The sequence below is a fragment of the Temnothorax nylanderi genome, unplaced genomic scaffold, assembly GCF_030848795.1.
Source record: "Temnothorax nylanderi isolate EJ_2023f unplaced genomic scaffold, tnyl_v1.0 TNYL_tig0521_pilon, whole genome shotgun sequence".
Lineage (NCBI taxonomy): Eukaryota > Metazoa > Arthropoda > Insecta > Hymenoptera > Formicidae > Temnothorax > Temnothorax nylanderi.
This window is the reverse complement of record NW_027249583.1, coordinates 53,516-81,240: the sequence shown is the minus strand read 5'-3', so window position 1 is coordinate 81,240 and position 27,725 is coordinate 53,516. Positions and strand designations below refer to the sequence as shown.

The window sequence follows — 27,725 nt, the reverse complement described above, 5'->3', positions numbered from 1 at the left end:
CGCTTAACTTGCCTTTACCTAGTTGCTTGTGACGCGTGATCCTTTGTCTTGGGGGCTTATCCTTGGCGTATTCTCGGGTGGGCGTATAATTATTATATATTAATGCTCCCCTCTCGGAGGGGGAGCGATTTAGTTCCAACCAGAACCCGAATGGATTCGACGGACGGACAGTCCCGCCTTCGTCAGGGACACCATTCCTCGGAGGACGGAAAACTCTTGGCTAACAAGAGATTGAAAACGGACGTTTTGGAACAGGACTTCGACAAGTTCGCCAGAGACCGCGCCTCTGAGGAATCTCGATCTGATTCGGAATGGCAAGTGATAAGGATGCGTAAAAATACGCCCGTTAGGACGCCGATGGACGAGACACTCAGGATGCAGGGAGATAGTAATAGCGACGCGGATATTCCCCTCGGGGAGGATAATATGGAAGTGGAGATCGCGAGCCTTAGTCAAAGTGATAATCGGGGCAGCGAACTTTTTGTAAACCAAGCGCCTCCGAATAAAGAAAGTGATCTTCGCCCTTCCTCGCATGCAGATCATGCGGCGCGTTGTACTGGTTCACGTGATGTTGGTGTGATCGATGGCGCGACTGTGGACGCACGTGCCTTGGCTGTGGATAGCGTGCCTGAGTCTGTGGAGGGGGAGAGAGAGTCTTTCATTGTATGCGGTTCTACCTTGAGAAGGGAAGATGCCATAAATCCGGCTGGGACTAATGTACAGAGGATTACCAGATTTCAGGACGATTTCAGAGGAATAGCTAGGATTTCCCTTCGACTCCCTCCCGATCAAACCTCAAATAAAAAAGGTAGGAATCTTATAAAAATATGGATGACTCTATCCGATCTCAAGATTTGCCCTACATCGGTTACAATGGTGAATCATTTCACCGCGGAGGCTGATTTTAAGGACTTTGCGGACGCTAATATCGCTCTAGATAGGATCGACAAGCTTAAGGACCCGGTCAAGTTAAAAGCTAACTTGGACCAACGTTTAATTTTTTGTAAGGGCGTTATATCAGATTGGCCCTCGTCAATCCCCGATCTTTGGTCGGCAATAGGTGATAGGTCCAAAATCACTAAGCTGGAGCGTATGTACCGACGGAAGTGGGACCCAGTTAATAAGAAATCTATATTATCGGTAACAGACAATATTCTTGTTACCTTCAATGATAATTGTATTCGAGATCTCAACATATTTTCTTATGGTGTTAACCTCAGAGTTCGGGCATATGTACCACAAGTCCGGCAGTGCTTTAACTGCTTTAGATTCGGTCACACTAAAATCGCTTGCAAGTCCGAGACACGATGTATCATATGTGGAGACAAAGCTCACGGTCAATGCGACAAAACTGAGCGTTGCTGTAACTGCGGGGATCAACACAGGTCGACATTTAGAGGCTGTCCCGCTTTTGAAAAAACTAGGAATATTAATGTTGTTATGGCTCATAAAAACGTCTCTTTCCATAGGGCGAGGCGGATCGTTGAGGTTGGAGACTCCCCCCCTCCCCCGAAGTATCAAAGCAGGATTCTTTATCCAGATGCATGGCCAAATTTACCGGAGCCTCCAAGGACGAAGTCTTATTCTGAGACGGCTAGAGTTAAGGGACGAGGAAGTTGGGAGGCTCACTCTCCCTCTCCTACTCCCCATTTCACAAGTGACAGCCGGGAGCCTTATCCCCGGACCTATAATAAATCTAGTGACAAACGGAGCGTATCATATGACGCCTCCCGCAATTATTATAAGCAATTTGATACTAGGGCTAGTGATATTAATAAAGATAAGAGAGGAATTATGTTTTCTGCGGCTCGCAATGGCGCAGCGTGGTCGAAGGTTATTAGAGAGGAAGAGTCCCCTCAAGATGACTCTGCCCACTCTCAGGGCAGCTCTTATATAAATGACACCATTGAGAAAATCCTTCTCCTGCTGCAAAGGATCCCGGAGGCCCGGGATAGACTGATGGATGTTTTAATGAACGCTGATTCTCGATATGGGTCAAGACGTGGTCCCCCCCAGCGCGACAGAGTACGTTTAGGATTTCAAGAGCAGGAATTGGACACCGAGAATGACAGGTTGGCTATCGTGGGGGGAGACGTAAGGCTCCCCCGTCCTCTATATTAAATTCAAACTACTACTGTGGAATTGCCAGGGTTATAGAAGCCACAGTAATGAGCTCTCTAAACACGCTATGGATTTCGACATTGTCGTCCTCACGGAGACTAGATGCACTGGTGCGCGGCATGTTTTCCTTTCGGGCTTTAGAACTTTACATAGTAGAAATCTGCTTGGTAGCGGTGGCGTCTCGGTCTCTGTGCGATCTCATGTTGAGTTCGACGTCATACCGATTGTTGGACTGCCGGTCGGATATGATGCAGTCTGCATCAAAACTAAGAATCTTAATCGCAATATTAACATTGTTGCCATTTACAGACACCCAAGGTCTACTATTGCTCGACACGATTTCCGTGCTGTGTTTGACTCTGTACGTGGACATCAGGAGGATACGGTTATTCTCGGCGATCTAAATGCACACAACACCCTGTGGAACTGTGCCTCCAATAATGATAGCGGTGATGTCTTATTCGACATCATGAGTGATAAGGATTTTCTGTGTGTGAACACCGACACCAAATCACGTGTGGGATATACCGGGCAGCGTGACTCCAACCTTGACCTGCTATTTTGCTCTGGCGGTGCAGTCAACAGAATCGACTATCAACAGATGGATGAGACATGGGGTAGCGACCATTTTCCTATCACTTTTACATTCGATTACCACACTCAGGTTTATCGTAAAATTACCAATAGAATCTCTACCAAGAAAACTGACTGGTCTCGTTTTCAAGAGCTGGTTTCTGACGAGGTCAATTCTTCACTCTTTCCGCATCTCAACCTTTTTGACTCGAATTTTGATTACTATTATAATCATTTTATAGATGTTCTTAAAAATTCCGTCGCCCGTGCCTCTGGCAGGAAGTGCCTCAACACTGAGCCTATTCGAGATGACCCGGATAAGCGGAAGAGATCGCACAGATGGTGGGATGCAGAATGCGACGAAGTCATTAAGTCTAGAAAGGCTGCTTTTTCCGATTTCAAGAGGCTCAAGAGTCTACACTCATGGGCTGAGTATAAGAGGCGATGTGCTTTGGCTAAGAAGACTATAAATAAAAAAAAAAAGGACAACTTTGAGAAGTTCTGTAGTGAAATCAATAGATTTACTAGTCTGAGCTTTGTTTGGAATACGATTCGCATCATGAAGAATTCAAGGAAGAACATTGAATGGAACAAGTGGCAAACTACCAACAGGGAAACTGAAATCAGAAAATCCATAGATTGCCTTGCCCCCCCTTCCGTGGGCTGTGAACCGATAGAGGCCCCCGACGGGTGTCAGGGATATGGCGACCTTGATGCTCCCTTTTCCCGTGCAGAGTTAGAGAGAGCTATTGATATGGTCAGGAGGGATTCTGCTCCGGGACTTGACGGTGTTGAGTACAAGATGCTCAGATTGCTCCCGGATTCTGCCAGGATATGCTTATTGGAATTGTTCAATACGGTTTGGTCTACCGGTGTTCTACCGGAAGATTGGCATGCGTACCAGGTCGTGTTTATCGACAAGGTCGGTCGGGAGAAGGTTCGACCGATTTCCCTTTCTTCTTGTGTTGGAAAACTAATGGAGAGGTTAATTAACGAGAGACTGATCTGGTGGGCTGAAAAGGAGGAGAAATTTAGTAAATCACAAAGTGGTTTTAGACGTGGAAGATCATGTGCCGACAACCTGGCCCGTATTACGTCTGACATCCGCTCTTCTATTAGCGAGGATAAATACACACTGGCTGCATTCCTAGATGTTGCATCGGCGTACGACTGTGTGGACTATTACATCATGCTGGACAAACTGAAGACGCTAAAATGCCCCGTTGGAATAATCAGATTCATTAGTAAGTGGTTATACCGAAGAAAGGTTAGATTCATTGTTAATTCTCGCGAATTCGTGGATCGCCTTGTCTATAGAGGGCTCCCGCAGGGCGCCGTTCTTAGTCCGGCATTGTATTCCTTGTTTACTCAGGGCTTGTGTGCTGATCTACCTGAGGGGGTTGAGGCCGTGGAATTCGCGGACGACATCGGGCTCTATGTTTCCGGTATTAACCGTGAGCGCAACCGTCTCTTACTGGAGCGGGCCGTTAACATTGTTGCGGAGAGACTTAGTGGGATTGGTCTGGATCTTGAGCCGAGAAAAACCGTCCTGGTTGAATTTTCCAAGAGTGGTTACACAGATAGGAAGCTCAGCATCCGGATTCGAGATGTGGAGGTCTTTAATGGCAATAGTGCGAAATTTTTGGGCATCTGGCTTGATAGTCGACTGAGTTTCCACCGCCAGGTACAGGAAGTTAGGGGTAAGGTGAACAGGGCCAACTCTATTTTGAGATATCTATGTCGAGTCTCCACGGGCATGGAAGTCAATACTGCCCTTATGCTGTACAAAAGCCTAGTGAGATCCGTTACTGATTACGGTAACTTTATCTATTTCCCCAGGGATGCTGCTTTCCAGCTTAAACTGGAGAGAGCCCAGTACATGGGCATTCGCACTGCTCTGGGCTACCGCAACAGCTCACCTAACAATGTCATTGTTGCTGAGGCTAAAGTGAGATCCTTACGAGATCGAGCCTTTATGTTGGGTAGTAATTTTGTAAATAAAACTATCGTTTACAATCGGAATGGTCTCTGCCAAAAATTACAGCGTATGTCGGACATGGAGAGCTACTGCCGATACAAACAGCCTATGTACAGATTTTCTCTCCTCTCTGATATCTGGAGGAAAGCCCAGACTTACAGGGATGCATTGGGACCTTCGCGTGGGTTTGAGATCTTTCGGGGGCCATATGGCGCCCACTCCTTCCTGCCTATTGTGGATACTGAAATTGGTAAAACCAGAAAATTTAAAAAATATCCGGACCACATCCTTATTCAGGAGGTTATTGATGAATATAATTTGGAGTCCCCGGAGATCATTTTTACGGATGGCTCTTATGATGAGGCGAAGCGTTCGACTGGTGCCAGTATGATCATTTGTGATCAGGATATTGCCTACAAAATGAGCCTGCCTTTTATGTGCTCGTCTTACACGGCTGAGGCATTTGCGGTTAAGTCGGCTCTGCAGCTTGTTCTACTTCAGAGTACACACAGGAAACGTGACATTGTGATCTTTTCGGATTGTAAATCAGTTCTCCAATCTATTAACAATAATCACCTAAATGTGCACAAAAATAAATATATTACGGAAGCTAGGCTCTTGCTTTATGATTTGGTACATGAGTGTGGGAAGAGAGTTATACTGATATGGATTCCAGCGCATGTTGGTATCACTGGAAACGAGATGGCTGACGGGTTGGCGAGGGAGGCGGCTACCGAGGAGGCCGACCCATCTATTGTGGTTCCGGTGGGGGACATTATGATGCGTGTCAGGCGGGAGACTTGGGAGTCTACACAGAGAACGATCGTTGCGGAGTCTGCGTTTAAAGGATCCTTCTATTTCAATAACTTTTACGATCAAAGTACTACGAAGCCGTGGTTTTGGGGTCTTAATAAGGCAAGATACTTTGTCACATTCATCAATAGATTGAGAGCCAACCACTTCAATTTGGGATCTTCCCTGTACAGAAAAGGTTATATTGACAGCGAGAGATGTGATTGTGGCTACGAGATTGAGGATTTGCAACACGTTTTGCTACAATGTAGAAGATACGACGACTTGAGAATTGATATGGATGCGGAACTCAGAGCTGTTGGATTTCTGACCCATATAGACATTTTTAACCTTATTAAGAGACAGAATTGGAAAATTTTACACATTATTATAAAATTTTTTAAAGGAATTGGGAAAGTTATTTGATTCAGTTGTATATACAATCTAGGTTTACATCGTTTGTGTCAATTACCATTGGGTAGAAGACACCTGACCATCCTCACCCGAGGAATAATTGAAAAACCCCCCCCCCTTCTCTTCCGTTTCCCAGTACCTGCTCTCTCTCATCTCATTCCCTAATCTAAATCTCGCCACTCTTCTCCATCTACTCTCTCCCCAGCCCTTCTTCAAATATCCCGGGATCCCTTCTCCTTTTATTAACTTGTACCACTTATTATACTCTGATTTCTCGATCCTCTCCCATCTCTCTCTCCTTTGTAGCTCCGGTTTTAATAATTATTTCTCCTAGGATTATTAGAATTTTATTTGGGTGGGATGGATTGGGGTTAGTTTCTTATTGTTTAGTAATTTACTATCAAAATTTTATATCTTATAATTCAGGAATAGTTACTGTTTTATGTAATCGAGTGGGTGATGTGGGGTTGTTGATAAGGATTGGGTTATTGTTAATAAAAGGGAGGTGAAATTATTGAATGTTAAGGGAGGATAAATTATTAATATTTATAATATTATTAGCTGCAATTAGAAAAAGAGCTCAAATTCCTTTTTCTACGTGATTACCCATGGCAATAGCAGCTCCAACACCAGTTTCAGCGCTAGTTCATTCTTCAACTTTAGTTACTGCTGGGGTTTATTTAATGATTTGATTTAACAGATTTTTATTAGGGAGTAAAGTAAATTTATTTTTATTATTTTTATCAGTTTTGACTATATTTATATCTGGGTTAATAGCTAATGTTGAAAATGATTTGAAAAAAATTATTGCTTTATCTACTTTAAGGCAGTTAGGGTTAATAATAATGATTTTAAGAATGGGGATAAAGATTGTTGCTTTTTATTATTTATTAACTCATGCAATTTTTAAATCTATGTTATTTATGTGTGCGGGGATTATTATTCATTCTATAATAAATAATCAAAATATTCGTTTGTTAGGGAATTTAAATAAAGTAATTCCTTTTACTATAATGAGATTTATAATTTCTAGTTTAGCCTTGTGCGGGTTCCCATTTATAGCTGGATTTTATTCAAAGGATTTTATTATAGAGGAAGTATATATATTAATAGCAAATATATTTTTAGTAGTTTTAATTTTAATTTCTTTAATATTTACTGTTTCTTATTCTATTCGTTTATATTATTACATTTTTTTTAATATAAAATTTTATAGTTATTATAATTTAAAAGAAAATAATTTAATGAACTTATCTATAATAATTTTAGTAATGATAAGAATTTTTGTAGGATCTATATTAAGTTGATTGTTTTTTTATGATTTATATGGGGCTTATTTAAGGGCGGGATTGAAACTATTAACTTTAAGAAGTTGTATGTGTGGATTAATCATTGGGATATTTTCGTGTTAAATTTATATATAAGATATATATGTTTGTATATTTATTTATTAATATTTTGGGGTGAATATATTTATTATTTTAAAAATATAAATAGCTTATGAAGGCATAAAGCATAATATTGAAGATATTAAGAAAATTAGTGGATTTTTAAATAAATATATAGAATATTATTTTTATAGTGAAAATATAATGTTTTTTAAACTATATTTAAGTTATTAATTATTTTTATTTTTAGAATATAGAATATATAAAGGGTAATTAAGTGGAGGATGGTGAATAATATTTATTATTTCTTAATTTGGTTAAAACTAATTTTATTTATAATTAAAGAAACTTAAAGTAATATGATTTGAATTAGAAGTTCATTTTAAATTACTTCAACTAGAAAGTTAAAAAGTTTCAATGGAATTATTAACAATAATTTACCTCTATCTTGGTTTTAGTTAAAAGATTTTTTAAAGTTCTCTTAGATTTTTATATTAAATCAAGTATTCAAGTCGAAATTAAATTGTAATTTTTTACTTTAAGAGGTAAGATATATGAGAAAATTTATAATTTTTAAATGCAATTTAAATGTTTTTATTTTAAACTAATATCCTTGGAAATGATTTTATAAATTTTAGATTTTTCAATCAATGGATTGTTCAGTATATTCTAATAAACCAAAAATTAGAATTATAATAAATATTACAGAAGTTAAGATTATTGGTAAATTAAATATTTTAAATATATGAATTAAAGTGATTAAAAGGGCGATTTCGATGTCAAAAATTAAAAAAATTAACCTAATTAAAAAAAATTGAATTCTAAAGGGTATGCGGGGGGGTGACATAGGGTCGAAGCCACATTCAAATGGGGAAATTTTTTCTCGGTCTTGAAAAGATTTTTTTGAGATTAAATAATTTAGTATTAATAAAAGGGTAGAAATTGTTAATAAAATACTAATTATATAAGTAAGTTGGATAATTATTTATATTAAAGTAAATTAAATTTTTTAATTGGAAATTAAATGTAATAAATTAATTATACTATATAAATTATAAAATTTATTAAAAAGAGATAAATTTATAAAAAATTAGAATCTTCATCAATAGATTGAGACGTATAAAAATAATCATACGACATCTACAAAATGTCAGTATCATGCAGCTGCTTCAAATCCAAAGTGATGATAGGAAGAGAAGTGAAGAATGTTTATTCGAAAAAGACATGCAGTAAGAAATAAAGTTCCGATAATTACATGTAAACCATGAAATCCTGTAGCAATGAAAAAAGTTGAGCCATAAATTGAGTCTGCAATAGTGAATAGGGCTTCTTTATATTCAATAATTTGTAAAATAGTAAAATAAATTCCTAAAATAATAGTAAAATAAAGACTTTTTTTTCTTTCTTTAAAATTTTTATTTAGTATGGCATGGTGTCTTCAAGTAACTGTTAAGCCTGATGAAATTAAAATAATTGTATTTATTAAAGGAATATCAAAAGGGTTAAAAGGAATAATACCTAAGGGAGGTCATAATTGTCCAATTTCTATGTTAGGGGCCAGTGAAGAATGAAAGTATGCTCAGAAGAAGGAGAAAAAAAATAAAATTTCAGAGAAAATAAATAAAATTATACCTAAGCGTATTCCCTTGTAAACGTTTAATGTGTGACATCCTTGGAAAGTTGCTTCTCGAGTTACATCACGTCATCATTGAATTATACAAAAAAGAGTTCTAGGGATAGTTAAAATTATGAAGTACCTATAATGGTGAAATCATCTTACTGTACAAATTAAATTATTTAAAATTCTTAATGAAATAAGAATTGGTCATGGACTATGTGACGTCCTGGGTGATGCGACCAAGTCGATCCGGCAAGACGTCCTTCGCCGATGGGTTCTTCTTCGTGCTGGTTAAGGGAGTGAAATCCCAGGATAAGTAACTGCTCCTCATTGACGTAGACTGTGGTTCCTCGAAGTCAGGATATTAGGTAGGTAATATTCAATAATCCATCCAACTCTTTCTTCAGATATTATTTAGGTTTCGAATATGATGTTTATTGAAGAATTTAGAATACAATTGGTTACTTATGGAAGAGCGGGGCAAGTATAAGATGTGATCTGGCTTTAAGCTTGCTCCATTCTCCGGCTGGAGGTACAAATTCACAAGCTTTTATACATTTCTGGAAATAGTAGTAGGGGGAGACAATTCTTTGTTACGAATGAGTCATGGGGGCGTTGTCTAGGTGTTGCCTAGCGATGTGAGTCTACTTCTACCTGTGTGGCTCGCTTGCCAGCTTCTTAATTCGTGGAAATAGTATTCGTGGAATGTGTCATGGGGCATTGTCTAACAATACGAGTCTATTTTATGGCTCGCTTGCCAGCTTTATTTTACGGATGACTAGATTTTACTCGCATGAGTCACTTAGTGACCTCGGTTTATTTCTATTTCTTATTCTAACAGCGTTTTAGTAAGGAGAGCGATACCTTCTTTATTATAGAATTTCATTTTTTATTGAAAGAAATATAAAAGTAATAATTCAATATAATAATTCAAATCTGAAATATGCAAATATATGTCAAATATTATTTGATTTACCTTTAGACATACTTTACATAGAATAGAATGTTCAATTATACAATTAAAATCATCAATAGCATGTCTAAAGTGTGAGATGTATTGCTCTCTTTGTCTTACGGTTACTAAAGCATATGTATCTCTCCTTCTCTCTCCTATGTATCATACGATATTCGTATCTCGCTCAGATTCGTGTTTCTACACGTCGCATAATACGATTCTATCCTTTTCAGGTTCGTGAGTAACGCTTCGGCGTTTGTCGCTCGCTAATAACATTAATTTCAAGTATATATTTGTTTATGACTATGTTAATGAAAGCGTTATTAGTGGTAGTAATAATAATTCTAATATTGCGTTAGTGTTATTACGTGCAAGTAGAAACAGTTAGCATTCTCATAAGTATAACTGATTTTTGAAATTAAATTGTTCATATAACAATATCTTGTCATTTTTATATCTCACAAATGGTTAGGAATATGATAGTGGTATATAGGAAAGATTTTGTAGGACTTTTACTTAGGCATAATGTAGCATTGAAAAATCTTATTGTTAATATACGTGTTTGTTAATAACAATTTATCTGTTAAACAATTTGGCATTCTTTAATTCACACATTGACGTTGTTTAGGTATTACTTAATTACGTGGTTTTGATTCTATGATGAAGTTGTTTGTTTATGTATCATTTATTTTATTGTTATAAATATTTTGTGAATAAACAATTGGAAAGATAAAAGTTATTACTGTTTCTTGTAGGTGCAGTGATGCAGAGTATTCGTGCGTGGTTGAATTGCGTGTTTACCAGAACGGATTTTACAGTTATACAAGCAGTTCGACGTGATGCCAATTTAGGGGGAAAAAAAACTACTTCTTCTCGTGGTAATTTGTTATCCGACTGTACTTTTCTTTGGGATTTTCTGTAGCCTTTATTAATAGAGTAGGAAGGTTTTCCTTTATACAAAAATTGTCGGGCATGATCTAGAGTATGATTTAAAAATATTTATTGACATGGTTAATTATTTGTTTATTATTGTTTATAACAATATCTCTTGAAGAATGGTAATAAAGTAATTGTTATTTTAATATGATAGTGTTCTTTAGGTATTGGAGAATATGTTCCTATAATTGTTTTATCTCCATCTATTTGTCTTCATTTTTATTTTAATGTATTACGATTCTATATGTCTGTCCTTGTCCTCATGTACATTGTAGTATAAGTCTGTCTCTCTCAGATTCAAGGGACAAATGTTCGATTTTCAATCTCATTTATTAATTTAATTAATTTAGATAGAAAGTCGGGATTAACGCTATTGATGGTTAGAGATACTGAGGAATCCATTTTTAACATAATAATCAAATGTCAAAATTTTCGCTTGGAAATGAAATTTGTCAGGTCCAAAACGTATAAAAGACTAAGAATATTAATGTAAAAGTGGTTTGGTTTTTCTAAGTTTAAATGGTAAGAAATTCAAAATGGCGGACATAAAACTTTAAAAATTCATAACTCAAAAACGGTGAGGGATAGAGAGATGGGGTTTCTTTTGTTGTATTTGAATAATAAAGGGCTTTATTTTAGGGTGTTTAGAATTTTCGTATTTTATGGATTTCTGTAATTTTTATTTATATCTCGAAATTGGGAAGAAATATGAAGTGATAATTATTGTAGGATTATTTGACATTCTCTGCTGAGTTACTGTGGTAGTTTTATTATTTATTTTTAATATTAATTTTATAATAGATTTTATTGTTAATTAGTTTATTTTAAGAGATATGAGAATACTTTATAGACATTAGTTAATTGACTTTTCATAACGGTTACGATGGTCATATTAGTTAGGTCTGTTAATGACATATTTTAATTATTTATAAAAATAATGTTTGGAAAATATTAATTAAGTAGTTATTATTTTGATATGATAATATTCTCTAAGAGTAAAGGGTTATGTTCTCATAATAGGTTTGTCTCTAATTAATTGATTTATATTTTATTTTGATTTTATTAATTTATTCGTATAGAACATACATTTATTTCCGTTAGATCCATGAGTTAAACTGAATTTATATTGCATAAAGGATCTTATAAAGTTCATATGAGCAATGAATAGCAATTTCTAATTAGCTCTAGTGACTCTAGGGAATTTTAATAAGTAATTGTCCAAAAGTTCATATGTGTAAATGGAGCTTAAACTTGTGAAAGTGACTTAAGGTAGTCATTAGCTGTTTTGTGAACGCGTATTTTATGTGTCAGCTGCTTGGTATAGTGTTGTGACGTTAATGAAGTGATATTATATTCATTAATTGTTTTCAGGTTACAAGGAAAAATTTTATGCAGCGGAAATCTACCGGTGATGTGTCGTGGTGTGTCGCGAGACGTGACAACTAACACTTACTAGATGAAAGGGATGGTTCATAATTAAATTTCTCTTCTATAAAGAGTTGAAAGAATAGAGAATACATAGGCTTGAATTATGGGTACAGAGATTTCTAAAATAAATAATAAAATTTGAGATATGATTATAATTATAAAAATTATGAAATTATTGATTGATTGACCAGTTGACCCTAGTAAAGACAATAAAAGATGGCCTGCAATTATATTTGCTGTTAATCGAATTGCTAAAGTAAGAGGGCGGATAATTAGTCTGATAGTTTCAATGATAACTATGAAAGATATTAATAAAAGAGGAGTGCCTTGTGAGGAGTTAAGTGAGCTATTAAAATATTTAGGTAATTATAAATTCTGTAAATAATTGTTCTAAATCAAAGAGTTAAGGATAGAGACAGACAAAAATTTATGTGTCTAGATGCTGTAAAGATATAGGGAAAGAGTCCTAAAAAATTGTTGAAAAAAATTATTAATAAGAGACTAATAAAAATAATTAGATTAGAATATGAATAAGAGATTAAAATTTTAAATTCTTGAAATAAATAAAAAATTAAATATTTTCATAATAAAATTAATCGGGATGGAATAAATCAATATTAGTAGGGGAGGAGGGTAAAAATAATAATTAACCTTAATAAATTTAATGAGAGATTTATAGATGTTGTGAGGGGTCAAAGATTGAAAAAATATTTATTATCATAATCAATTAAAATAAAGTAATCTCATTGAAGGATGAATATGAATATGAAAAGTTTGAGGAACTGGGGTAATTATAAAATATAAAAAAGATGAGATAGTTAAAAGTAAGCTAATAGTTAAAATAATAATAGTAGATCATAATAAGGGTCTTATTTGTAGGATTAAAGAATATTAATATATAGAAATTTAATAATTTTAAATTGACAATTTTAAATTTAATGTTAAAGATTTAACTAATTCTTTCATTAAAAATAGGGTCAATACCTATTATATTTTGATTTAAAAGATCAATACTTTTATTATATTCAGTCATTTAATGAAGTTATTATATAGGGTTTAATTATTGTTAATAAAATAAGTTAATCAATTTTTAAAGTTATTAAGGTTTGTAGATTCAATTACGATTGGTATAAATCTATGATTAGTTTCACAAATTTCAGAACATTGGCTAAAAAATAATCCGGGTCGATTTATAAATAATATAGTTTGATTTAGACGTCCTGGGGTTGAATCTATTTTAATACCTAGGGAAGGGATGGTTCATGCGTGAATTACATCGATTGATGTAGTTAGTAGACGAATAGTTAAGTTGAATGGTAAAATGCATCGATTGTCGACATCAAGTAAGCGAAATTCATTATTTGTTAATTGATTAGTGGATAACATAAAAGAATCAAATTCAATATTGTTGAAATCAGAATATTCATATCTTCAGTATCATTGATGGCCAATGGTTTTAATCGTAAGATTATTGGAGTGAAGTTCATCGGTAAGGTAGAGAATTTTTAAAGAAGGTATGGCAATAAAAATTAGAATAAATATGGGAATGATAGTTCAAATTAATTCGATTGTATGACCATGAAGTAAATATCGATTAATAAGTTTATTATAAGTTATTATTATTATTATAAAAGTAATTAATATTGCAATAAAAATTAAGATAATTATAGTAAAATCATGAAAAAAAATTATTATATCATAGGTTGGGGAATTTGAGTCTTGGAGTGTTAATGATCATGTATTATGTTTTAATAAAAGAATTAATCTTTATAAGAGGATTTTAAATCCATTGCACTAATCTGCCATATTAAAAAATTGCTGGGATTTCATTATATCTATGATTAAGAGGGGGATAGTTAGTATTTCATTCTAAGGATGGGGATAAAAAAAATATATTAATAAGTATACGTTTGGCTCTTAGGGCTTCTCAAATAGTAAACATTAAGATTATTAAACTAATAATAGAAATAAGGGATCCGATAGAAGAGATAATATTTCATGATAGGAAATTATCGGGATAATCTGAATATCGTCGGGGTATACCTCTAAGTCCCAGAAAATGTTGAGGGAAGAAAGTTAAATTGACTCCGATAAATATAGAAAAGAATGGAATATTAAGGTAAAAGTTATTCAGGGTAAATCCAGAAATTAGAGGGAATCAGTGGATAAATCTAGCAATAATAGCAAATACAGCTCCTATAGATAGAACATAATGAAAGTGGGCGACTACATAGTATGTATCATGTAAAATAATATCAATAGAAGAATTTGATAATATAATTCCTGTAAGACCTCCTATAGTAAATAAAAAGATGAATCCTATTGATCATCATAAGGTAGGATTATAGTTAATTTTTATGCCATGAAGAGTTGAGATTCATCTAAAAATTTTAATTCCTGTGGGAATAGCAATAATTATTGTGGCTGAGGTGAAATAAGCTCGAGTATCGACATCAAGACCAATAGTAAATATATGATGAGCTCAAACAATAAATCCTAAAAATCCAATTGCTACTATGGCATAAATTATTCCTAAGGAGCCAAAGGTTTCTTTTTTTCCTCTTTCATTTATAATAATATGGGAAATTAATCCAAATCCTGGAAGGATTAAAATATAAACTTCTGGATGTCCAAAGAATCAAAATAAATGTTGATAAAGAATAGGATCTCCTCCTCCAGAAGGGTCAAAAAAAGATGTATTTAGGTTTCGATCTGTTAGTAATATAGTAATTGCTCCTGCTAATACAGGTAAGGCTAGAAGAAGTAAAATAGCGGTAATTAAAATAGCTCAAACTAAAAGGGGAATTTTATCTATAGTAAAATTTTTGTGATGTATATTTAAAATAGTAGAAATAAAATTGATTGCGCCAAGAATTGAGGATATACCTGCAATATGAAGGGAAAAAATTGAGAGGTCTACAGAAGAGCCCCTATGAAAGATATTTGATGCTAAAGGAGGGTAAATTGTTTACCCTGTCCCTACTCCGTTGTTAATAAAATTACCTAGTGTTAATAATAAAATTGAGGGGGGTAAGAGTCAGAAACTTATATTATTTATACGAGGGTAAGCTATATCAGGAGATCCTAGTATTAGAGGCACTAAAAAATTTCCAAATCCCCCAATTATAAAAGGTATAACTATAAAAAAGATTATAATAAAAGCATGGCTGGTTACTAGAGAGTTATAGATTTGATCATTATTAATAAGGGGATTACAAGAACCTAATTCAAGGCGGATAATTATTCTTATAGAAGATCCGATTATTCCGGCTCAGATGGCGAAAATAAAATAAAGAATACCAATATCTTTGTGATTAGTAGAGAATAGTCATTTATTCATAGTGGTTTGTAAAAAAATAAAATGTTATGTGTCTGATTAAAGTAATAAATTGTAAATTTATTTAAGGAAGAAAAATTTTCTAACATTAATATAATAAATTTATATTATAGTTTATAAAATAAAATATTAAATTGCAAGTTTAAAGAAATTAATTGATATTAATATATATTATTAAATATTTACTTAATTAATTGTTGTTAATAACCATTTGTAATATAAGATTTTAAATAAAAGGAAAAATGTAAATTATGTAAGTAAGTAAGAGTGGATTTGTGTGAGTATGGATAAGATTTATAAAGGAATTATTATTTTTTAAACTTTGAAGGTTTAAAGTTTAGGTTATATGAACTTAAAATCTTTCTTTAAATAATTAAAATAATAAAGGATATTAGTAAGCTAGTTTGAATAAAAAAATTTAAATTATATTTAAAAAAGTTTTAAGATTAGAAGTTAAAATTTAAATTGATAAAAAAATATGGAATTAAGTATAATATTTACATAAAGGTATAATATATAATTAGTGATCTTAATATCATAATAATAAAAATAAAGAATAAGTTAGAATTTTGTAGAAAAATAAAAATTCTATATCATTTTATATAAAAAAATGGAAGTGGTGGTATTCTAGCTATGTTTAATATAATAGTAATTATTATTAAGTTATAGAATTTATTAAAATTTAAAATTGGATATTTAAAATTAAATAATACTTTATAGTAGGAAATAAAAATGAATAAAATAAATAAAATAATTGAATAAAATAAAAAATATTTTAATCAAATTAAAGATTTTATGTAAATTAATATAATTATTCATCTAGTTTGATTGATTAAAGCATATCTTATAAGTATTTTAATATTATATAAATTAAATATATATGGAGGAATGATTGAACATGAAATTAAAATAAAAAAAATTAATAAATTATAAATTTTTAGGAGAGAAATTATGTAAAATGGTATAATTTTTTGAAGGGTTAATAAAATAAATAAAATATTTCAAGTTAAATGCTTAGAAAGAATTGGAAGTCATAGATGAAAGGGGGGGGGGGAATGAATGCTTAATTTTATAAATAATGCAAGAATTATTATAACATTAATATAATTATAATATATAAAAATATTATTTAGAATAATGCATATAATGATAGGGAAAGATGCTAAAATTTGAATAATAAAGTAAAAAAAATTAATTTTTTATTTTTTGATTTATATTTATTAAGCAAATGAATAAAAAGTTAGTAATTTCTATAAAAAATCAAATTATAATGTAGGTAATCAAAAAATCTTAAGGATAAAATAGTAAAAATGAGTAAGTTTATAATAATAAAATATTTAGAAAATAAGTTATATATTATAATAAAAATTTAATAATTAAATAAAATTAATTTAAAATATTAATATTAAGATAATTTTTATTATATTTTAATGTAGGAGGCATAAAAATTTTTGAAATTTTTTTAATAGTTTGATTCTATTAAATATAATAATAAAAGTATTTTAAAATACATAATTTATTCTATCAAAATAATCCTTTTAAGTCAGGCATATCATTAATATATATGTATATATATAAATAAGAGATTAATAATTCTATAATTAGGGTATGAACCTAGTAGCTTTTTTAGCTTACTTATTTAATTTATATAGATTTTTAATTTAATAATTTGGTTTTAATTAAAATTATTATATAAATTTATATAATTATGATAAATAATTTATAAGAAAATTAAATAATTTTATTAGTATAATAAAAATAATTAATTATTATTTAATAATCATTTAAATAATAAATTTAATTATTTTTGTGTAAAAAATTAAATTTTAGTTTAAGAAAAATATTTTATTTACATTAAAAGATTTTGGAAATTAAATAGAACAAAAAATTTAAAAAAGAAACATTTATTTAGGCTAAAATTAATATAATGTATATATTATATATATGTATGTTTTTGGTTTAATAAATAGGTAGTTATATATAGAAAAACTTATAATAAAATTATAAAATAATTATAACAATCAAAAATTTTATATATAAAATCCGGTAAAATTCTTTTTCCTAAAATTAAAACAGTTAATTTTGAAACTAAAAAAGTCAAAAATGGAACTAATTTCCGGGAAAATAGAATAAGAAATTGAATATTACATTGAAATAAAGATAATCTAATTATCTTATATCTTTTAAAAAATTTATATTTTTTTTATAATCATAGTTAATAAATTTCATTCAAATTTATTTGTAAATATTAAAATAGATATAAAAAATTAAATTTTTTATTGTTAGATTTAATAATTTTATTGAAAAATTTATTGAATATAAAATACTTTTTTGTCGGCCTCGACGAGACAAAAAGAATGCCGCTTGGAACGACCCAGTATCTCGCGCTGTTTCCGAGATAAATGCAACTCTTTAACCATTAGAGATAGAGCTTTGGAGGTAAAATACTTTTTTGTCGGCCTCGACGAGACAAAGAGAATGCCGTTGGGAACGACCCCGTATCTCGCGCCGTTTCCGAGTTAAATCCAACTCTTTAACCGTTAGAGATAGAGCTTCGGAAGTGAAATACTTTTTTGTTGGCCTCCAGGAGACAAAGAGAATGCCGTTGGGAACGACCCCGTATCAGTGGTGTGAATCCGGCCCGGTTTTTCGCGCATGCGCGGCCCCTCCACTACGCACACAGAGTGACGCTCGGTCTATCGGTGTGTCAGCAGCGCTCGGCAGTGCCGAGCGAGAGGGAGAATATTACTCCCTCCTTGTCGCTCTTACTTAGCTCGAGCGATCGACGATGTTTTTACGCTGGAAATGCTTTCTCGGTATCTCGGCGTGAATCTGAGTTGCCGTTGCACGATAATCAAAGAGCGATTTATGGAATAATGTAGAGAAGTAAAAATAATTAATAAACCTAAAAAAATTGTAGTAAAAAATTATGTTGATCACTCTTGCTGAAATTTTCATGCTTTGACCTATACTCCTATTATTTTGACAATTCCTTTCCGAAAAAAATTCCGTAGAAAAGAAGACATATTTTTTTGTTTGGCCTACAAATAATATTTCCGAGTGTAATATTTGTAAGAAATTGAATTTGTCGGTAACTGTTATACTTTTAAGTTAATTAATATCTTGGAAATATTCAATTCTATATATTTTCGTTAACAAATCTATTTAAATAAATACTATATTTTGTATATTTATTTATGTCGAATTACCTGATATAAAATTAAATTAAGTAAAGGAAATATAAAATTAGAGTATCTAAGTAACTTACATGATAATTTGTGCGTTGTCAGTGTAAATATCCTAAATTCTAAATTCTAAATTCTAAATTCTAAATTCTAAATTCTAAATTCTAAATTCTAAATTCCAAATTCTAAATTCTAAATTTTCAATTCTAAATTCTAAATTCTAAATTCTCAATACTAAATTCTCAATTCGAAATTCTAAATTATAAATTCTAATTTAGAGAATTTAGATTTTAGAATTTAGAATTTAGAATTGAGAATTTAGAATTGGGAATTGAGAATTGAGAATTGAGAATTGAGAATTTAGAATTGAAAATTTAGAATTTAGAATTAAGAATTGAGAATTTAGAATTGAAAAATTAGAATTTAGAATTGAGAATTGAAAATTTAGAATTGAAAAATTAGAATTTAGAATTGAGAATTGAGAATTTAGAATTGAGAATTGAGAATTTAGAATTTAGAATTTAGAATTTAGAATTTAGAATTTAGAATTGAAAATTTAGAATTGAGAATTGAGAATTGAGAATTGAGAATTGAGAATTGAGAATTTAGAATTTAGAATTTAGAATTTAGAATTTAGAATTGAGAATTTAGAATTTAGAATTTAGAATTGAGAATTTAGAATTTAGAATTTAGAATTTAGAATTGAGAATTTAGATTTGAGAATTTAGAATTTAGAATTTAGAATTGAAAATTTCGAATTGAGAATTTCGAATTGAGAACTTAGAATTTAGAATTTAGAATTTAGAATTGAGAATTTAGAATTGAGAATTGAGAATTGAGAATTGAGAACTTTGAATTTAGAATTGAGAATTTAGAATTGAGAATTTAGAATTGAGAATTGAGAATTGAGAATTGAGAATTGGGAATTGGGAATTGGGAATAGGGAATTGGTAATTGGGATTTGGGATTTGGGAATTGGGAATTGGGATTTGGGAATTTGGATTTGGGATTTGGGATTTGGGAATTGGGAAACCCTAAATTCTCTCTAGGGAGAATTGAGAATTCAGAATTTAGACTTGAGAATTTAGAATTGAGAATTGAGAATTTAAAATTTAGAATTGAGAATTGAGAATTGAGAATTGAAAATTGGGAATTGGGAATTGGGAATAGGGAATTGGTAATTGGGATTTGGGATTTGGGATTTGGGATTTGGGAATTGGGATTTGGGAATTTGGATTTGGGATTTGGGATTTGGGAATTGGGAAACCCTAAATTCTCTCTAGGGAGAATTAAGAATTCAGAATTTAGAATTGAGAATTTAGAATTGAGAATTGAGAACTTAGAATTTAGAATTTAGAATTTAGAATTTAGAATTGAGAATTGGGAATTGGGAATAGGGAATTAAGAATTGGGATTTGGGAATTGGGAATTGGGAATTGGAATTTGGGAATTGGGATTTGGGAATTGGTATTTGGGATTTGGGAATTGGGATTTGGAATTTGGGATTTGGGATTTAAGATTTGGGATTTGGGATTTGGGAATTGGGATTTGGGATTTGGGAATTTGGATTTGGGATTTGGGATTTGGGAATTGGGAAACCGTAAATTCTCTCTAGGGAGAATTGAGAATTCAGAATTTAGACTTGAGAATTTAGAATTGAGAATTGAGAATTTATAATTTAGAATTGAGAATTGAGAATTGAGAATTGAAAATTGGGAATTGGGAATTGGGAATAGGGAATTGGTAATTGGGATTTGGGATTTGGGAATTGGGAATTGGGATTTGGGAATTTGGATTTGGGATTTGGGATTTGGGAATTGGGAAACCGTAAATTCTCTCTAGGGAGAATTGAGAATTCAGAATTTAGACTTGAGAATTTAGAATTGAGAATTGAGAATTTATAATTTAGAATTGAGAATTGAGAATTGAGAATTGAAAATTGGGAATTGGGAATTGGGAATAGGGAATTGGTAATTGGGATTTGGGATTTGGGATTTGGGAATTGGGATTTGGGAATTTGGATTTGGGATTTGGGATTTGGGAATTGGGAAACCCTAAATTCTCTCTAGGGAGAATTGAGAATTCAGAATTTAGAATTGAGAATTTAGAATTGAGAATTGAGAACTTAGAATTTAGAATTTAGAATTTAGAATTTAGAATTGAGAATTGGGAATTTAGAATTGAGAATTGAGAATTTAGGATTGAGAATTGAGAATTTAGAATTGAGAATTGAGAATTGAGAATTTAGAATTGAGAATTTAGAATTGAGAATTTAGATTTGAGAATTTAGAATTTAGAATTTAGAATTGAGAATTTCGAATTGAGAATTTCGAATTGAGAACTTAGAATTTAGAATTTAGAATTTAGAATTGAGAATTTAGAATTGAGAATTGAGAATTGAGAATTGAGAATTTAGAATTTAGAATTTAGAATTTAGAATTGAGAATTTAGAATTGAGAATTTAGAATTTAGAATTTAGAATTGAGAATTTAGAATTGAGAATTTCGAATTGAGAACTTTGAATTTAGAATTGAGAATTTAGAATTGAGAATTTAGAATTGAGAATTGAGAATTGAGAATTGAGAATTTAGAATTTAGAATTTAGAATTTAGAATTTAGAATTGAGAATTTAGAATTTAGAATTTAGAATTGAGAATTTAGAATTTAGAATTTAGAATTTAGAATTGAGAATTTAGATTTGAGAATTTAGAATTTAGAATTTAGAATTGAAAATTTCGAATTGAGAATTTCGAATTGAGAACTTAGAATTTAGAATTTAGAATTTAGAATTGAGAATTTAGAATTGAGAATTGAGAATTGAGAATTGAGAACTTTGAATTTAGAATTGAGAATTTAGAATTGAGAATTTAGAATTGAGAATTGAGAATTGAGAATTGAGAATTGGGAATTGGGAATTGGGAATAGGGAATTGGTAATTGGGATTTGGGATTTGGGAATTGGGAATTGGGATTTGGGAATTTGGATTTGGGATTTGGGATTTGGGAATTGGGAAACCCTAAATTCTCTCTAGGGAGAATTGAGAATTCAGAATTTAGACTTGAGAATTTAGAATTGAGAATTGAGAATTTAAAATTTAGAATTGAGAATTGAGAATTGAGAATTGAAAATTGGGAATTGGGAATTGGGAATAGGGAATTGGTAATTGGGATTTGGGATTTGGGATTTGGGATTTGGGAATTGGGATTTGGGAATTTGGATTTGGGATTTGGGATTTGGGAATTGGGAAACCCTAAATTCTCTCTAGGGAGAATTAAGAATTCAGAATTTAGAATTGAGAATTTAGAATTGAGAATTGAGAACTTAGAATTTAGAATTTAGAATTTAGAATTTAGAATTGAGAATTGGGAATTGGGAATAGGGAATTAAGAATTGGGATTTGGGAATTGGGAATTGGGAATTGGAATTTGGGAATTGGGATTTGGGATTTGGTATTTGGGATTTGGGAATTGGGATTTGGAATTTGGGATTTGGGATTTAAGATTTGGGATTTGGGATTTGGGAATTGGGATTTGGGATTTGGGAATTTGGATTTGGGATTTGGGATTTGGGAATTGGGAAACCGTAAATTCTCTCTAGGGAGAATTGAGAATTCAGAATTTAGACTTGAGAATTTAGAATTGAGAATTGAGAATTTATAATTTAGAATTGAGAATTGAGAATTGAGAATTGAAAATTGGGAATTGGGAATTGGGAATAGGGAATTGGTAATTGGGATTTGGGATTTGGGAATTGGGAATTGGGATTTGGGAATTTGGATTTGGGATTTGGGATTTGGGAATTGGGAAACCGTAAATTCTCTCTAGGGAGAATTGAGAATTCAGAATTTAGACTTGAGAATTTAGAATTGAGAATTGAGAATTTATAATTTAGAATTGAGAATTGAGAATTGAGAATTGAAAATTGGGAATTGGGAATTGGGAATAGGGAATTGGTAATTGGGATTTGGGATTTGGGATTTGGGAATTGGGATTTGGGAATTTGGATTTGGGATTTGGGATTTGGGAATTGGGAAACCCTAAATTCTCTCTAGGGAGAATTGAGAATTCAGAATTTAGAATTGAGAATTTAGAATTGAGAATTGAGAACTTAGAATTTAGAATTTAGAATTTAGAATTTAGAATTGAGAATTGGGAATTTAGAATTGAGAATTGAGAATTTAGGATTGAGAATTGAGAATTTAGAATTGAGAATTGAGAATTGAGAATTTAGAATTGAGAATTTAGAATTGAGAATTTAGATTTGAGAATTTAGAATTTAGAATTTAGAATTGAGAATTTCGAATTGAGAATTTCGAATTGAGAACTTAGAATTTAGAATTTAGAATTTAGAATTGAGAATTTAGAATTGAGAATTGAGAATTGAGAATTGAGAATTTAGAATTTAGAATTTAGAATTTAGAATTGAGAATTTAGAATTGAGAATTTAGAATTTAGAATTTAGAATTGAGAATTTAGAATTGAGAATTTCGAATTGAGAACTTTGAATTTAGAATTGAGAATTTAGAATTGAGAATTTAGAATTGAGAATTGAGAATTGAGAATTGAGAATTGGGAATTGGGAATTGGGAATAGGGAATTGGTAATTGGGATTTGGGATTTGGGGATTGGGAATTGGGATTTGGGAATTTGGATTTGGGATTTGGGATTTGGGAATTGGGAAACCCTAAATTCTCTCTAGGGAGAATTGAGAATTCAGAATTTAGACTTGAGAATTTAGAATTGAGAATTGAGAATTTATAATTTAGAATTGAGAATTGAGAATTGAGAATTGAAAATTGGGAATTGGGAATTGGGAATAGGGAATTGGTAATTGGGATTTGGGATTTGGGAATTGGGAATTGGGATTTGGGAATTTGGATTTGGGATTTGGGATTTGGGAATTGGGAAACCCTAAATTCTCTCTAGGGAGAATTGAGAATTCAGAATTTAGAATTGAGAATTTAGAATTGAGAATTGAGAACTTAGAGTTTAGAATTTAGAATTTAGAATTGAGAATTTAGAATTGAGAATTGAGAATTGAGAATTGAGAATTGAGAATTGAGAATTGAGAATTGGGAATAGGGAATTGGTAATTGGGATTTGGGATTTGGGAATTGGGAATTGGGATTTGGGAATTTGGATTTGGGATTTGGGATTTGGGAATTGGGAATTGGGATTTGGGATTTGGGATTTGGGATTTGGGATTTGGGAATTGGAATTTGGGATTTGGGAATTGGGATTTGGGAATTGGAATTTGGGATTTGGGAATTGGGATTTGGGATTTGGGATTTGGAAATTTGGAAACCCTAAATTTTCTAGGGAGAATTGAGAATTGAGAATTTAGAATTTAGAATTGAGAACTTAGAATTTAGAATTTAGAATTGGGAATTGAGAAATTAAAATTTAGAATTTAAAATTTAGAATTAAGAATTGAGAATTTAGAATTTAGAATTTAGAATTTAGAATTGAGAATTTAGAATTTAGAATTTAGAATTGAGAATTTAGAATTTAGAATTTAGAATTGAGAACTTAGAATTTAGAATTTAGAATTTAGAATTTAGAATTTAGAATTTAGAATTTAGAATTTAGAATTTAGAATTTAGAATTGAGAATTGAGAATTTAGAATTTAGAATTTAGAATTTAGAATTGAGAATTTAGATTTGAGAATTTAGAATTTAGAATTTAGAATTGAGAATTTTGAATTGAGAATTTCGAATTGAAAACTTAGAATTTAGAATTTAGAATTTAGAATTGAGAATTTAGAATTGAGAATTGAGAACTTTGAATTTAGAATTGAGAATTTAGAATTGAGAATTTAGAATTGAGAATTGAGAATTGAGAATTTAGAATTTAGAATTTAGAATTGAGAATTTAGAATTGAGAATTTCGAATTGAGAACTTTGAATTTAGAATTGAGAATTTAGAATTGAGAATTTAGAATTGAGAATTGAGAATTGAGAATTGAGAATTGGGAATTGGGAATTGGGAATAGGGAATTGGTAATTGGGATTTGGGATTTGGGATTTGGGAATTGGGAATTGGGATTTGGGAATTTGGATTTGGGATTTGGGATTTGGGAATTGGGAAACCGTAAATTCTCTCTAGGGAGAATTGAGAATTCAGAATTTAGACTTGAGAATTTAGAATTGAGAATTGAGAATTTATAATTTAGAATTGAGAATTGAGAATTGAGAATTGAAAATTGGGAATTGGGAATTGGGAATAGGGAATTGGTAATTGGGATTTGGGATTTGGGATTTGGGAATTGGGATTTGGGAATTTGGATTTGGGATTTGGGATTTGGGAATTGGGAAACCCTAAATTCTCTCTAGGGAGAATTGAAAATTCAGAATTTAGAATTGAGAATTTAGAATTGAGAATTGAGAACTTAGAATTTAGAATTTAGAATTTAGAATTTAGAATTGAGAATTGGGAATTTAGAATTGAGAATTGAGAATTTAGGATTGAGAATTTAGAATTTAGAATTTAGAATTGAGAATTGAGAATTTAGAATTTAGAATTTAGAATTTAGAATTTAGAATTTAGAATTGAGAATTGAGAATTTAGAATTTATAATTTACAATTTAGAATTTAGAATTGAGAATTGAGAATTTAGAATTTAGAATTGAGAACTTAGAATTTAGAATTTAGAATTGGGAATTGAGAATTTAGAATTTAGAATTTAGAATTTAGAATTGAGAATTGAGAATTTAGAATTTAGAATTTAGAATTGAGAATTGAGAATTGAGAATTGAAAATTGGGAATTGGGAATTGGGAATAGGGAATTGGTAATTGGGATTTGGGATTTGGGAATTGGGAATTGGGATTTGGGAATTTGGATTTGGGATTTGGGATTTGGGAATTGGGAAACCCTAAATTCTCTCTAGGGAGAATTGAGAACTTAGAATTTAGAATTTAGAATTGGGAATTGAGAATTTAGAATTTAGAATTTAGAATTTAGAATTGAGAATTGAGAATTTAGAATTTAGAATTTAGAATTTAGAATTGAGAATTGAGAATTTAGAATTTAGAATTTAGAATTTAGAATTTAGAATTTAGAATTGAGAATTTAGAATTTAGAATTTAGAATTTATAATTTAGAATTGAGAATTGAGAATTTAGAATTTAGAATTTAGAATTTAGAATTTAGAATTGAGAATTTAGAATTGAGAATTTAGAATTTAGAATTTAGAATTGAGAATTTCGAATTGAGAACTTAGAATTTAGAATTTAGAATTTAGAATTGAGAATTGAGAATTGAGAATTGAAAATTGAGAATTGAGAATTGAGAATTGGGAATTGGGATTTGGGATTTGGGATTTGGTATTTGGGAATTGGAATTTGGGATTTGGGAATTGGGAAACCCTAAATTCTCTCTAGGAAAAATTGAGAATTCAGAATTTAGAATTGAGAATTTAGAATTGAGAATTGAGAACTTAGAATTTAGAATTTAGAATTGGGAATTGAGAATTTAAAATTTAGAATTTAAAATTTAGAATTGAGAATTGAGAATTGAGAATTGAGAATTTAGAATTTAGAATTTAGAATTTAGAATTTAGAATTGAGAATTTAGAATTTAGAATTCAGAATTGAGAATTGAGAATTTAGAATTTAGAATTTAGAATTGAGATCTTAGAATTTGGAATTTAGAATTTAGAATTAAGAATTTAGAATTGAGAATTGAGAATTGAGAATTGGGTATTGGGAATTGGGAATAGGGAATTGGTAATTGGGATTTGGGATTTGGGAATTGGGAATTGGGATTTGGGATTTGGGATTTGGGATTTGGGATTTGGAATTTGGGATTTGGGATTTAAGATTTGGGAATTGGGATTTGGGAATTGGGAATTGGGATTTGGCAATTGGGATTTGGGAATTGGTATTTGGGATTTGGGAATTGAGAATTGAGAATTGGGAATTGGGAATTGGGAATAGGGTATTGGGAATTGGGTTTTGGGATTTGGGAATTGGGAATTGGGATTTGACAATTGGGATTTAAGAATTGGTATTTGGGATTTGGGAATTGGGATTTGGGATTTGGGATTTGGAAATTTGGAAACCCTAAATTTTCTAGGGAGAATTGAGAATTGAGAATTTAGAATTTAGAATTGAGAACTTAGAATTTAGAATTTAGAATTGGGAATTGAGAAATTAAAATTTAGAATTTAAAATTTAGAATTAAGAATTGAGAATTTAGAATTTAGAATTTAGAATTTAGAATTTAGAATTTAGAATTGAGAATTTAGAATTTAGAATTTAGAATTGAGAATTTAGAATTTAGAATTTAGAATTGAGAACTTAGAATTTAGAATTTAGAATTTAGAATTTAGAATTTAGAATTTAGAATTTAGAATTTAGAATTTAGAATTGAGAATTGAGAATTTAGAATTTAGAATTTAGAATTTAGAATTGAGAATTTAGATTTGAGAATTTAGAATTTAGAATTTAGAATTGAGAATTTTGAATTGAGAATTTCGAATTGAAAACTTAGAATTTAGAATTTAGAATTTAGAATTGAGAATTTAGAATTGAGAATTGAGAATTGAGAATTGAGAATTTAGAATTTAGAATTTAGAATTTAGAATTGAGAATTTAGAATTGAGAATTTAGAATTTAGAATTTAGAATTGAGAATTTAGAATTGAGAATTTCGAATTGAGAACTTTGAATTTAGAATTGAGAATTTAGAATTGAGAATTTAGAATTGAGAATTGAGAATTGAGAATTGAGAATTGGGAATTGGGAATTGGGAATAGGGAATTGGTAATTGGGATTTGGGATTTGGGATTTGGGAATTGGGAATTGGGATTTGGGAATTTGGATTTGGGATTTGGGATTTGGGAATTGGGAAACCGTAAATTCTCTCTAGGGAGAATTGAGAATTCAGAATTTAGACTTGAGAATTTAGAATTGAGAATTGAGAATTTATAATTTAGAATTGAGAATTGAGAATTGAGAATTGAAAATTGGGAAATGGGAATTGGGAATAGGGAATTGGTA

The 27,725-nt window shown here is 30.9% G+C and overlaps 1 protein-coding gene and 1 pseudogene across 1 annotated transcript; both read left to right on the top strand.

The window, feature by feature from the left end:
- The first annotated feature begins 721 nt into the window (after positions 1 to 721).
- On the top strand, positions 722 to 5,890 carry LOC139783610 (uncharacterized). Its single transcript, XM_071722763.1, has 4 exons — positions 722 to 808; positions 1,470 to 2,072; positions 2,431 to 2,738; positions 2,937 to 5,890. The coding sequence occupies exons 2-4, from the start codon at positions 1,795 to 1,797 to the stop codon at positions 5,888 to 5,890; spliced, it is 3,540 nt and encodes a 1,179-aa protein (XP_071578864.1). The 5' UTR covers positions 722 to 808; positions 1,470 to 1,794.
- Positions 5,891 to 6,195: 305 nt separating this feature from the next.
- Positions 6,196 to 26,817, top strand: LOC139783607 (NADH-ubiquinone oxidoreductase chain 5-like; annotated as a pseudogene).
- Positions 26,818 to 27,725: the final 908 nt, after the last annotated feature.

What these genes read in the sequence shown, in the direction of transcription:
- LOC139783610 (XM_071722763.1), top strand. Translation starts at nt 1,795, where the DNA reads ATGTTTTCTGCGGCTCGCAATGGCGCAGCGTGGTCGAAGGTTATTAGA. An exon ending in TTGGACACCGAGAATGACAG is followed by an intron (nt 2,073 to 2,430) that starts GTTGGCTATCGT and finishes TGCCATTTACAG; the next exon opens with ACACCCAAGGTCTACTATTG. An exon ending in ACAGATGGATGAGACATGGG is followed by an intron (nt 2,739 to 2,936) that starts GTAGCGACCATT and finishes ATCATTTTATAG; the next exon opens with ATGTTCTTAAAAATTCCGTC.